General features: G+C 40.8%; 1 protein-coding gene across 2 annotated transcripts in view; it reads left to right on the top strand.

The window, feature by feature from the left end:
- Positions 1-14,526, top strand: part of LOC140465720 (F-box/LRR-repeat protein 20) — a 135,508-nt gene that overhangs the window by 62,275 nt on the left and 58,707 nt on the right. For both annotated transcript variants that reach the window (XM_072561379.1, XM_072561380.1), the window contains exon 3: positions 11,405-11,459. In XM_072561379.1, coding sequence (XP_072417480.1) covers positions 11,405-11,459 — 55 coding nt within the window. The remainder of the gene's footprint in view (positions 1-11,404; positions 11,460-14,526) is intronic.

Below are 14,526 nucleotides of genomic sequence, written 5' to 3'. Positions count from 1 at the left end.
TTTGCTTTCTTAACCATGGACTCAACCTGCAAGTAAACATTTAGCAAATCCTGGACTAGCACTCCCAGATCCCTTTGTACTCTGGCTTTGTGAATGTTCTCACCGTTTAGAAAATAATCCATGCCTGTTTTTTCCGAAGTGCAAGACCTCTCATTTGCTCATGTTGAATTTCATCAGCCATTTCCTGGACCACTCTCCTTAACTGTCTAAATCTTGCTGCACCCTCCCCACCACCTCCGAACTACCTGCCTGTCTGCCTAACTTCGTATCATCGGCGAGCTTAGCCAGAATGCCTCCAGTTTCTTCATCCAGATCATTTAATATATTAAAGTGAACAGTTGCGGCTCCAACACTGAACCCTGCCAGTCACCACTTGTCACTAACTGCCATTCTGAAAAATAACCTTTTATCCCAAATTTCTGCCTTCTGTCAGACAGTCAATCCTCAATCCATGCTAGTAGCTCACCTCAAACACCATGGGCCCTCTCCTTACTCAGCAGCCTCCCATGAGGCACCTCTTCAAAGGCCTTTTGGGAGTCTCGGTAGATAGCATCCACTGGGTTTCCCTGGTCTAACCTCCTTGTTACCTCTTCAAAGGATTCTAGCAGGTTTGTCAGGCATGATCTCCCCTGACTAACTCCATGCTGACTTGTTCTAATCTGACCCTGCACTTCCAAGAATTTAGAAATCTCATCCTTAACCATAGATTCCAGATTTTACCTACAACTGAGGTAAGGCTAATTGGCCTATAATTTTCCATCTTTTGTCTTGATCCTTTCTTGAGCAAAGGGGTTACACATGATTTTCCAATCATCTGGGACTTTGCCAGACTCCAGTGATTTTTGAAAGATTGCAGCCAACGCCTCTGCTATTTCTTCAGCCGCTTCCTCAGAACTCTAGGGTGTAGCGCATTGGGTCCAGGAGAGCTCAGTTTTTCAACCTTTTTTTTTAGCTTTTGTAGCACCTTCTCTTTTGTAATGGCTACCATACTCCCCTCTACTCCCTAACTCTCCTTAATTCTGGTCTTCCACTGTGAAGAATGACACAAAATACTTATGTTTTTCACCTATTTCCTTATATCTCATCACTAGTCTTCCTGCTTCAATTTGGAGCGGCCCAATTTTGACTTTTGCCCCTCATTTGTTTCTTGTATATTGAAAGAAACTAGTACTATAATTTCTAATATTACTGGCTAGCTTACCTTCATATTTGATCATCTCCTTCCTTATTTCTTTGTTATCCTCTGTTTTTGTAGTCTTCCCAATCTTCTGATTTCCCAGTGCTCTTGGTCACTTTATAGGTGCTTTTTTTTTTCTTTGATACATTACATTACATTTCCTGACTTCCTTTGTCAGCCATGGCTGTGTAATTTCCACCTCCGCCCATATCTTTAGGATGCACCTCCAGTATTGTGTGCTCAATTCCACCCAAAACCTCTTGCCATTGTTGCTTTACTGTCTTCCCCACTAGGCTCTGTTTCTAGTCAATTTTCGTCAGTTCCTCTCTCATGCCCCTGTAATTACCTTTTTATTTAACTGTAACACCATTTACATCTGATTTTGCCATCTTTCTTTCAAGCTACAGACTGAACTCTACCATATTATGATCACTACCTCCTAAGTGTTCCCTCACTTTAGGATCTTTTATAAAGTCTGGGTCATTACATAGCACTAAGTTCAGAATAGCCTGCTCCCTTGTGGGCTCCATCGCAAGTTGTTCCAAAAAGCCATCCTGTAAGCATTCCATGAATTCCCTCTCTTTAGATCCACTGGCAAAATTATTCACCCAGTCCATTTGCATATTGAAGTCCCCCATGATCACAGTGACCTTGCCCTTCTGACCCACCCTATCTATTTCCTGGTACATCTTGCACTCCAGGTCCTGACTGCTGGGAGATCTGTACATAACTCCCATTGTGGTTTTTTCCTTTGTGGTTTCTCAACTCCACCCACACAGATTTCCCCCATCATCTGATCATGTGTCATTCAGTGCCATAGATTTAATTGCATTCTTAACTAACCAGGCAACTCTGCCCACCTCCTGTCTTTTCGATAAGTTGTAAATCCTTGCATGTTTAACTGCCAATTCTGAACCCTCTGCAATCATGTCTGTGATGCCTACCACATCATAATCATTCATGATGATTTCTGCTGTTAATTCATCTTTGTTTTGAGTACTATGAGCATTCAGGTAAAGTACCTTTTTAATGCTAATTTTCTTATCCTCATGATTTCCATCATCTCTAGTACTATGTCCTAAATTATTGTTCCTTTTTGTTTCATTCCTAGTCTGCCTTGAGCTTAAACCCTGCCCACATTGCTGCTTATCTTTCTACTTGCCTCCATACTCCGTTTTTGCTCTCTCCTCTTGAATGGCCTTCTGCACCATGGTGCCATGGTCATCTGGTTCATCCTGTCTGCAGCCCTTTTCCTCATCCATACAGGGAATAAAAATCTCATACCTGTTGGACAAGGTCAAGGGCGGAGGCTCCTCCACTCCTGAAACTCTGAATCCCCTTACCTGCCTCACTTGCAGTCCCACCCTGTTGTTCCTGATCACTAACTGAATTTGAATTACTTAACCTACTGGATGTGGCTGCCTCCTGAAAGTGTCCAGGTAACTCTTCTACCCCCCCAGATGTGCCACAGTGTTTGAAGCTCAGATTCCAGATCATCATTTCTGATCCAGAGTTCTTCCAGCAACCAACACTTGCTGCAGATGTGGTCACGGCCGTTCACAATAAAATCAGCCAGCTCCTACGTTGTACAGCTACAGCGCATCACCTGACCAGCCATCTCTACTTTATTTATACAAATTTGAATTAAATAATTTCTAGTACATCTCTATGGTCTTATTCAACAGACTAACTAATAGTAAACCTTTAATCAATCACACAACTGATGAGTTTACTGTGATTTAATTGCACTTATCCCTTCATCTCCTTTTAAACAATTTGTAGAGTATATGATGTGGACTCTGATTTGTGTCAAGTGTAAATTTAACTCCAACTGGAATTAGTTGCAATAATCTAATTTAGTTGCTTAACAGCAGGAATTAGTGATCAGAAAAGACAACAAGTTTTACTACTTCTATAAACTTTTCAGATCCATTTGTAGTCACTTTAAACATGCCTGTTGATTCCAGAGTTGAAGGGGTTTGCTTATGAGGAGAGACTGAGTAGACTGGGAGTATATTCATTGGAATTTAGAAGGGGTGGGGGGTTGATCTTAGAAACATAAAATTATGAAGGGAATAGATAAGATAGAAATAGAGAGGATGTTTCCTCTTGTGGGTGAAATGAGGACAAGAGGGCATAGCCTCAGAAGGAGGAAGAGCAGATTTAGGACTGAATTGAAAAGGAACCGCTTCACACAGAGGGTTGTGAATCTATGGAATTCCCTGCCCAGTGAAGTAGGTGAGGTTTCTTCAAATGTTTTTAAAGCTAAGATTTTTTTTGAACAGCAAATGAATTAAGGATTATGGTGCAAGGGTGGGTAGGTAGAGGTGAGGCCACAAAAAGATGAGCCATGATCTTATTGAATGGCGGATAGTCTCGAAGGCCAGATGGCCTACTCCTAGTTCTTATGTTCTTTTTCCAAAGTTAATGACGTTAACTAAGCATTTGAGTAGTTTTTCTACACAATGAGGTAATACTTTGCTTCTACTATCTTTCTTCCTCTAAGATAAGTACGTTGTCCTGGGTCTGACCAATGATCCCAACTTAGGACTATTTTTCAAGTGTAGCAATTTTCCTCCCTATGTTTGGAAATTAGCAGGTGGTTTATACTCCTGATCACTATCCAGTGACCCGAAGGGAAAGTATACAAAAATGGCGAAGCTTGGGTATGAGCAACATATCCGCAAATAGCCTTCTGAAACTTACTGATAATGAGGGGGCCATTTGGATGATAACCATAGATTCCTTACACTTCTTCAGAAGGAAGAATGGAAATCCCTCCCTAACAACAACAACAACATTTGTAGGTTGTCTTATGGGGCATAGACTGTTGTAGCTCAAGGAAGCGACTGACCACCACCTGGAGGGCAGTGAAGAATAGCTATTAAATGCTGACCCAGCCGGCAGCACCCTCATTCCATGAAATGAACTTTAAAAAATTATTGCAGTGAACAAATCAGTAATGAGACCATATGTAGTAAAATGATTTTTTTGGGCCATGCCCTCAAAAGGAGTACACAAAGTCACCTGCAACATAAACCAAACATTGGTGAAGCTTAGCGGTTCCGGCTTCATCTAAAGCATGAAGGCAGAGCTAATGTATAGAGTCTGGCAATTCTTCACCAGAACTCTGAAAAGGTGTCCCCTAGTTCTGGATTGATGGAAAAAGAGGAGATATCCCTTTATGATCCCAGCTGATGGTAATGCAGGACAAATCCAATTCCAGGTTGAAACTTGGAGCGATGGATCATATTTTTGATTTTAACAAAGTGGTGCCTCACGGAAACAGAAGTGCCCAATGTTATAATAAATTCTGCAACAATAAAAATGGAGCTTCTTAATGAAAGGAAGATCAAAATGGAATAAACCAAATTATTCAGAAATTCAAGTATTGCTTAAAAACAATTTTAATCCCACTAATCCAAAACACCTTTTTTTTTTAAGTTTTTAAAAGGAAAACAACAACTTTTGTGTAGTACCTAAAACACACCCTTGGAACAGTACTCAAAAGGCACATCTTGTACACAAAAACACCACTTTTACACTAATTGTACCACAGTCCCTGTCACTGGCACCTCATTGGTTTAGGATTCTGGCTTTAATATTCTGAAACTGCGGCTAGCATCTATTATACATGTGCTCAGCTTGAAGTAACTTCAGGATTTTATTCCACCTTCTGGAATGGGACTAGTCAACTTTATCCAAGGACTTCACGTGACTGTGCAAAACTCATCTCAACAAAAATCTGCTCCTCCTGAGTTTATGGGTGTTTTCCTTTTGGCGGGGGGGGGGGGCGATGTCACAGAAATTTAACATATTCTGAGGCTCCATTGTTTACCTTCCAAGGTTGCAAAACCATCTAAAGTAAACAAAAGTCCATTAATTCTAAAGCTAGGCCTCGAAGACTGTTGGAAAAGAAATCGCTATGGTTACAAGTTAACTAGCGTTAGACACACACATCCTACATGTTACAAAATCTAAAACCAAAACTCCAAACTTACAATAAGGGATATTAAAAAGATACATAAATCTCAGTTTACATCATATGGAAACAGGCCCTTTGGCCCAACGACTCCAACATTGCCCCTCCGAAGAGTAACCCACCCAGACCCATTCCCCTACCCTATATTTACCCCTGACTAATATACCTAACGTTATGGGCAATTTAGCATGGCTAATTCACCTGACCTGCACATCTTTGGATTGCGGGAGGAAACCCACGCAGACTTTGGGCGAATGTGCTCACGTCCAACTTATTGAAACGATTCAAGATGTTAACACTTCAATCAAATCGCCTCTTCCTCTTCTGAATTCTAGTGAAAACAAGCTCTGTCTGGTCAACCTTTCCTGAAGGCGAGCTTCCCTTCCAGCATCAATCAAGATCATCTCATCTGAACTGCCTAAATGCATTTACATCCTTCTGTTAGGAGGTCAAAACTGAACACTCTTGGTGATGTGATCTCATCAACCCCCTGTATAACTGAAGCATTCCATTCTTCACTTTATGTCTAAGTTTCTCTCGTATTATAGCATCCCATTGGCTGTCTTGTTTATTTCCAGGATTGAAGTGACCATGTTAGTGAGGATACATGGTGCTAGGTTTTCTCCCCCTTTAAGTGTAATTATATTTTAGATCTTCATGCTCGGTATTTGGTGTTTGTTCCCATGGTGAAACCAGTGCAGAGTGATTTTTAAATAGTGGCTTCAATTTCGCATATGTCTATAAAGACTTTACTTTAAAGTTCTTGTGAAATTAGGAGCTATTTGTGGGTTAACCTTTTATACTATTTACCAGTTTTTTTTTAAATGTTGAAGCACTTCTACTCTGAGTAGTGACCTCAAGTCTAGCAAACTTACTGAGTGAATGTCTGTTTCCTTCCATGATGACATAAAGCCCTATTTTCCTTTTTTTTTGCAAACAAAAAAAGCTACTGCAGGCCCTGCTGTGGTTGGCCATTGCTTCTGATAGCACATTGCCTGTGTGTGCTGAAGTGTAGGTGAAATTATTGCTATGTTTGGTCTTTTAAAAGATGCTTAGGTGTTTGCTGTGATCACCTTTTGCGACAGGAAGACAATAGTTTTAAATTTCACGTTCTTTATTTGAAATTTGCTAATGTAGTCCTACATCAAAAGAACTTGTAGATTCAGTGCAAAAAAAGTCTCATGGCTTCTCATGATGGATAAGATTAGGCACTGAAACAAAGGCGGTATTGGGAGGTGTGACTACAAGAATGACCAAATAGTATTTTATTTTCTGGGTTGACATTTACTCCCAGCGGTAGATGAGGAAGAACGGTTTTTCCCAAGCAACCAATTTTAACCATTTTTTTTAAAAGAGCAAGTCTTGTATTCATCATCTCTGGATGTCATAAAATGGTTTTATGACAAATGAAATTCTTTCTGAAGTGTGATTCTGATTGTAAGGTTGGAGACACTATTGCAAGTGGGATCACTGGCAAGATCCCAAGCACAGCAATGAGGAGATGACCAACGAATCTTAATTTTTAATGAAGTTGCATGAGGGATTAATACTGTTATAGCACTGAGTGTAGTACCCCTGTTCATTTTAATAATGCCTTGAGCTCCTTTTCCATCCACCTGAGGGTTTATACAGGACATCTGTAAACATTTGAAAAACATTGCTTCCAACAATGCATTATTCCTTTTTAGTATTGTACTGGAAAAACCTCGAAGTCACAACTCTCAATGGGTTGTGACCTGAAGGTGACCACAGGTGATAGCCAGACAGAGAGAGAATGTCATTTTCTAGGTTTTGTGGGTGGGTTTGGCAAGGTTCAATGGATCAAGGATGGCCTCTGAGCTCTGTTTTGGGCATGCAATTGAAAATGAATGCAAACACACATTTCATGAGCATTAGGGCTTTATCTTGACCTTCGTTTGTCTGAACTTCTATACCATATTTTCAGATAAAATACCATATATACTCATATAAAAGTCAACCCCTTATTTTTGGCCAAAAGCTCTTGTATTCTCCATATTTCATGTAAAAGTTGACCCTATTATCTCTCATTATAAACCACCTTACAAAGGAAACTGCATGTTCCTATTAACCCACTTACTACTAAATCGCATTCATTCATTTAATGCCAGTAACTCTACTCAATGCTCTTTGTTTATTTCATTGCATCACAATTCATTCGTTCGTCCATCGCCTGCCCGCCTAGCTCTGTGTACTACAGGGCATTTTGGTTCATTCATTCATTCAGACCAGTATGAAGTCTATTGGTACTTATCGCACTTTTGGATGTGTAGTGAACAAAGTTAATATTGTCAAAATGTTAATCATGTTAATTGTGCCATAATACCTGAATAAAAGTGAGATATATTAGCTACATATATTTAAAAATTTGTTAATGTTGGATGTAATGAACCTCAACAAGAGTAAATGGGAAGGAAATGGAAGAATTTGGCGGGAAAGGTAACAATGCTGACTCCTTCAGAATTTAATAAATATTTCATTTTAAGTGTGCCATTATACTAGGCCATGACTATGTTGAACAGTGTGATTTTGCAGGATTTCAATTAAATTTTTGGCATGTTAAATCTTCGTACCATTACATATAAGTAAAATTTTACCACCAGTAATTCATTCTTGTTTCTCTTGCTTTCATCCGGTGATTACATTTACTGTAATTCATTTGTGTTTTTCTTCTTCTTTCCCTGGGATTAGATGAGCGAGCAAATCAGTTTCTGCTAATGATATTATATTTCAAACTGCAGCATGAATTTCACCCCCTCCAAACTAGTGCCCATGAAATAGTCGACCCTATAAATTGAATCTTTAAATGGTCTACAAAATTCAACTTTTACATGGGTATATATGGTAATGTTGCTAAGCATTTTGCCTTCAGCAGTATGTAGGATTTCATGGATTTTAATACCTTTTCTGTCTTTGTGATACCTTTTTAAAGAACTAACAGTAACAGTAGCATTCTGGGTCATGGGTCCTTTGAGTCAGGTGCTTTCCTTTTTAGCAATGATTGAGCGCATGATAATAGTGTGTGTTTTTTTTTAGTCTTTCTGCTGTGCTATATTTGTACACAGTGGATTTTTTAATATCTCAACAGTCATTTTGCTTTGTGGAGGGGGCACCATGAGATTTTATTTTTCAGACATAATTTGTCTTTTTAACCAAGTTGAGGCAATTGTGACTTGTGAAATTTGGTGTGATCCTATTAAAGGTTAGGGAAATGGCGAAAGCAATGTTGGAAGATGCTTTAAAGCTTTCTGCATAGCAGTGTGTTGAGGCATGCCTTTTTGTTTCAAAACCATCCTAGTGTTCTTAATGAAATAAATATCCTTTTTTTTTTCAAAGAAACTATTTTGGCCTTGAGTGGTGAGTATCTAAATGAATGCTTAATTCAGATTAATCAAACAAAATGGTTCGACACTTAGTGTCATAGATGTACAGCACAGAAACAGACTCTCTTTTGGTCCAACATGTCCATGCTGACCAGATGTCCTAGGTAAATCCAGTCGATTTGCCAGCACTTGGTCCATATTGCTGTAAACCCTTCCTATTCATATACCCATCTCGATGCCTTTTTTAAATGTTGTAATTGTACCAGTCTCCACCACTTCCTCTGGCAGCTCATTCCATATACGCACCACCCTCTGTGTCAAAGTTGCCCCTTAGGTTCCTTTTTAAATCTTGCTCCTCTCTCATCTTAAACTGATGCCCTCTAGATTTGGACACCTCCACCCTAGACAAAACACCTTGTCTATTTATCCTATCCAAGCCCCTCATGATTTTATAAACCTCTGTAAGGTCACCCCGCAGCCTCTAATGCTCTAGAGAAGTAACCACAGCCTGTTCCATATAGCTCAAACCCTCCAATCCTGGCAACATCCTTTTGTAAATCTTTTCTGAACCCTTTCAAGTTTCATAACATCCTGCTTTCTATAGCAGGGAGACCAGAATTGCACACAGTATCCAAAGCCGCAACATAACCTCCCAACACCTATACTCCATGTACAGACCAATAAAGGCAAACATTATCAAATGCCTTCATCATTATTATCTACCTGTGACTCTATTTTCAAGAAATTTTAATTGCCCTAATTTTAATAATCTTCTGTTAGGCTCAGCATTTATCAAAGCCAAAGATCAGTGAATTCTACACTGATATAGGATCATAATACATCTGGGCAGTGACTACATGCTGCTTTAAACAAAAACAACGATCCATGTGATGCTTTGCCTGTCAAAATTCAATCATCTTGAATGTCAAGTATATCCTCCATGCAAGTCTGACTCATTGAATATATTGAGGTAAAAGCAAAGTACTGCAGATGCTAGAAATCTGAAGTCTTAAATCGAAGCGCCTAGCAGTCAGTTTGCATCTCCTGGAGAGATCACTTGCGGTGGCTTCTTTTTGTCTCCCGCACTGGATATATTCTTGCATCCCAATTCCAGTTCCTTAGTAATATAGTCCTTGATGGAATGATCGTGACTGAGCGGTCTTGGATTCAACTTCTACATTGGCCCCAACATCTATCTCCCCTCTAACTCAATTGCCTCTGTTTTCGTGCTGCTTGACCAACATCCTGTATTGGGTGAGTGGACATTTCCTCCAGTTAAATCCAAAAGCTGTTATTGACTTGGGGCCCCACAAATCTATTCCCATGCTACCAATAGCATTTCCTTCTTGGTTACTGTTTCAAGCTGAAACAGATGTTTTGTAAAATTTGTCCTATAGAACACTCCCTTCACTATGTACTTCTATCTTCATGATACAGCCATTTTTACACCCCACCTCCTTAGCTAATTTGGCACTAAACCCCTAACCTGTGCTTTTGTTACCTCCAGTCTTGATAATTATAATGTTTTCCTGGCCAGCATCCTCCTTTCCAATCAGCATCAACTTGAGCTCCCCTAAAACCTTGTTGATTGACTCTTAATGTGCATCAGGCCCAGTCACTAATCACAATACACTTGCTGACCTACAGTGGCTTCTGGTCTGCAAAAGGATCAATTTTAAAATTCCCATCCCTGCATTAGAATCCCTGTATTTCATTGTCGCCTCAGAGTATTTCACTCTGAGAATTCTTTATCTCTCTAGCTGTGGCCTCTAATACGTTGTCGCATACCTCACCCCATCGTTGCCTTTCAACCTCCAGTCCTTGCTAAATTTCATTCTCGCTGGCCTTATCTTTTTGTCGTTTATCACGTGCCGCCGCCACCACCACCAGAAAAAACAAGCTGCCACTTTTTCAAAAATAGCTGTTTGACCAAATCTCTGTCCAATCTCTTTGGTCTTGTTATCAATTTAGTCTTCCCATGTTAATGATGCGAAATAAAGGTGATTTTTTTTTTGTTGAAATCACATTAACTTGGTGAAATTTTGTCAAAACTCTGCATGTTTAACTGTTGGATCGACATGTAAATGTGTTGTTAGTTTGCATGCCAATTTTCAATTGCTAACCCTTTTGCATTTTGAATGAATTTTGCTACCAATGAATATCCACTTAAACTGCCAGTAGATTCAGCTTAGAAACCTTTTTAGTTGTGCTGTTTAAATGGGGCCATTGGCCTTCTGCTGAGCTTGGGTCAGATAAACTTGACTGTATCATGGCAATGAATGATTCTTCTGGGCTAGAATTTGACTGTATTGATTTGTTTACCTTTGGAATAATTCCAGTTTAATGCTTGCCTTTGTTTGATGCCTAAAGTGGAAATGCACCTCATTCTTCCAGCAATTATGATGATTGATATTTCAACACCATTTGCAGGATCAGAAAGTTTTTCAAATTTATAATCCATCAATTTGCACCTTTTTTTATATATCAGAAGGTTAACCTGAACTGCACACTTCTCCCCATTTGAAGCCCAAACTATAAAGGGCTTAAGAACCAAAAAAAACGAAACCCTGATGACCGTCTATAACAGGGTCAGATGTGAGATTAAGGTTTTGTTTTTCTAAGGCAAATGGAGCTAATAATCTCTCTGGTTTTATAATAGCAATTGGTACACAATTGTGTAATACTCAGTTTGTCTGATGTGCTAGAAAAAGAGGGAACTATTCCATAGGCAACAATAGTTTGTGATAATCTGAAATTAGTCACTAGAAGGGATTCTGAGAGGCATAATATCTCCAGTTACTTGTACACCTGTTGCAATGCCTCTATTTTATGGTTGGTGTACTGAAGACCTGTCTCTACTTTGGCTATGTTTAAACTTTTTGTTTGTTTTTTCTTTATCTACAGAATATTCTCATTTCTGGATGTGGTCACCTTGTGTCGCTGTGCTCAGGTTTCCAGGGTAAGGTTTTTTTTTAAATTTACCTTCCTCACTTTAAAAGGACTAATCTGGGCTGTCACCGAAGGCTCAGCTAATTGAAGTGATTAGGAGAAAGTGAGGACTTCAGATTCTGGAGATCATTGTCAAGAATGTGGTGCTGGAAAAGCACAGCAGGTCAGGTAGCATCTGAGGAGCAGGAGAATTGACGTTTCGGGCATAAGTCCTTCCTCAGAAATGAGGCTTGAGGGCTGGGGGGTTGCTGAGCAGTAAATGGGAGGGGAGTGGGTTGGCGGGGGGGGGGGGGCGCGGGGGAGGAGAGGCAAGGATGGCTGACAATGCAATAGGTAGATGAAGGTGAGGAAGAAGGCAAGAGGTCAGAGAGGAGGGTGGAGCGGATAGATGGTAAAGGTGATGGATAGGTCAAGAGGACGGTGCTGAGATGGAGGCTTGGGACTGGGATAAGTTGGGTGGCGAGGAAATGAGAAAAGTGGTGAAATCCACATTTAATCCCCTGTGGTTGCAGAGTCCCAAGATGGAAGATGAGGTATTCTTCCCCCAGGTTTCAAGGGATTAGGGTTCGGTGGTGGAGGAGATTCAGGACCGGCATGTCCTTGGGGGGGCAGTTGCAGTGTTTAGCCATGTGGTGGTGGAGTTGGTTGATGCGGGTGTCCCAGAAATGTTCTCTGAAACAATCTGCAAGTAGCCGTCCTGCCTCCCCAGTGTAGACGCGATCACATCTGGTGCAACGGATACAGTAGATGACATTAGTGGAGGTACAGGTAAATTTTTGTCGCATGTGGTAGGATCCTTTGGGGCCTTAGACTGAGGTGAGGGGAGTGTTGTGGACGCATGTTTTGCACTTCCTGTGGTGGCAGGGGAAGGGGGGTGGGGGGGTGGTGGAGAGGGAGAGTGCGGAGTGGATCTGGCAAGGGAATCTGAGGGAGTGGTTTCTCGTGAATGCTGATAGGGGTAGGGGAGGGAAATGTGTCTCTGGTGGGGTCTGTTTTTAGTTGATGGAGGATGATGTGATGTGAGGTATGATGCGGTTGCTGGGGTGGAAGGGGAGGGTTCTGTTGTGATGGGATGGGTGGGGTTCAAGGGAGGAGGTGCGGGTAGTGGAGGAGTTGTTGTGCTGGAGGGCATCATCTACCATGTGGGAGTGGAAATTGCACCTTCTCCCCCACCTTCATATGCCTATTGCATTCTCTGCTACCTTCCACACCCCCTCCCATTTATCTCTCAGCCTCCTTAGTCCACAAGCCTCATTCCTGATGAAGAGCTTATGCTCGCAGTATTAATGCTCTTGCTCCTCAGATACTGGCTGACCTGCTGTGCTTTTCCAACACCATACATTTGACTCTGATTGAAGTGATTTGATTTGTTTTTCTTCTGGATTGGTGTTAAATCAATGCAGGTGACTCCAAAAGAAAAAAGTCAGAAAGGGTTCCTGCTCTGGGTCAAGATTCTCTAAAGGTGTACATTAGGAAGGTGTTGATGCTTTCTGGAAGGGAGAAGTAGTCTTAGCATAAAAACAACTGGGGGATAGAAAATTCAACCAGACTAACTACTTTTGTAACTTAACTCTTTTGACATAGTTCGAGTTAACTTAACAGCAATGATGACACTTTAACAAGCAGCACGGTGGCAGGGTGGTTAGCACTGCTACCTCACAGCGCCAGAGACCCAGGTTCAATTCCCACCTCGGGCAACTGTCTGTGTGGAGCTTGCACATTCTCTCCGTGTCTGCGTGGGTTTCCTCCCACAGTCCAAAGATGTACTGGTTAGGTGAATTGGTCACTGTAAATTGCCCGTAGTATTAGGTGAAGGGGTAAATGCAGGGGAATGGGTCTGGGAGGGTTGCTCTTCGGAGGGTCAGTGTGGACTTGTTGGGCCGAAGGGCCTGTTTCCACACTGTAAGTAATCTACTAAGTGTCCTTTTTTGTTTTTGCTCCTTCACTAGATGCTCATTTTTTTTTTTCAAATCTGAAGAATCAGTGTAGACATTAACTCAGATAATCCAGGGATATTGAACTCCACTCCTGTCACTTTATAGTCAAGCTGCCCTGCCGTTCAACAAGATTGTCCACTCAACTCCACCTTCTTGCTTGACACTTTAGTTAATAGCAGTGTCTAACGTAGCCTTGAGTGTACTAAATGACCCAGCTTCCACTAGTCTTTGTGGTAGAGAATTCCAAAGATTATTGACCCTTGGAGGAAACAAAACACCTCATTCCTTTTAAATGGGAGACACCTTTTATTCTGAAACTCTGCCCCGATGGGGGAAAGCCTCTTTCAGCATCTACTATCAAGAATATGATGTCTCATTAAGATCACTTTACCCATTCTTCCGAACAGCAAGTTGCTCTAATGTTTTGCTTCAAGTAGTCATGATTTGGAGGTGCCGGTGTTGGACTGTGGTGTACAAAGTTTAAAAATCACAACACCAGGTTATAGTCCAACAGGTTTAATTGGAAGCACACTAGCTTTCGGAGTGATGAAGAAGCGTTGCTTCGAAAGCTAGTGTGCTTCCAATTAAACCTGTTGGACTATAACCTGGTGTTGTGATTTTTAACTTTGCTTCAAGTAGTTTGTCTAAACACTGGGTATGTTGTGTCAATGGCGATGATGTTTAGTGTTGTAAAATATTCACTTGCAAGAGACATGATATAGAGAGCATGGGTGCCAGTGAGCTCAGTTGACTGGACAGCAAATTTGATATCTAATTGATGCAAACTGTGGGGGCTTAAAATCCTGTGCTAGTGAGGTCGGCATGAAGGCCCTCCCTTAACCTCATACCTCACCTAAGGTGGTGTTACCCACCGATTAAATTTGACACCAGTTAATACTCTTTCTCTAATGGGAGAGCAGTTTATGGAGTTTGGGATTATGACAACTTTCACTTTTCATCAAGAACATGGTCTTTACTAGTTTGGTAGTCATGACCTTGCTTCTAAGAGAGGATAACTCCTTTGACTATAAATAAGGGGAAATAAAGCTGATAAGCAATTACATTGAAACCTTCAGTTTTGTTGAGGAAATATTTGTCAGCACTGTAAGTATTAGACAAATCTTCAAGTATGACCAAGTA

Source organism: Chiloscyllium punctatum, chromosome 42 (assembly GCF_047496795.1).
Source record: "Chiloscyllium punctatum isolate Juve2018m chromosome 42, sChiPun1.3, whole genome shotgun sequence".
Taxonomy (NCBI): Eukaryota; Metazoa; Chordata; class Chondrichthyes; order Orectolobiformes; family Hemiscylliidae; genus Chiloscyllium; species Chiloscyllium punctatum.
Note: the sequence above shows the minus strand (reverse complement) of the source record. Positions and strands in the feature narration are given on the sequence as shown.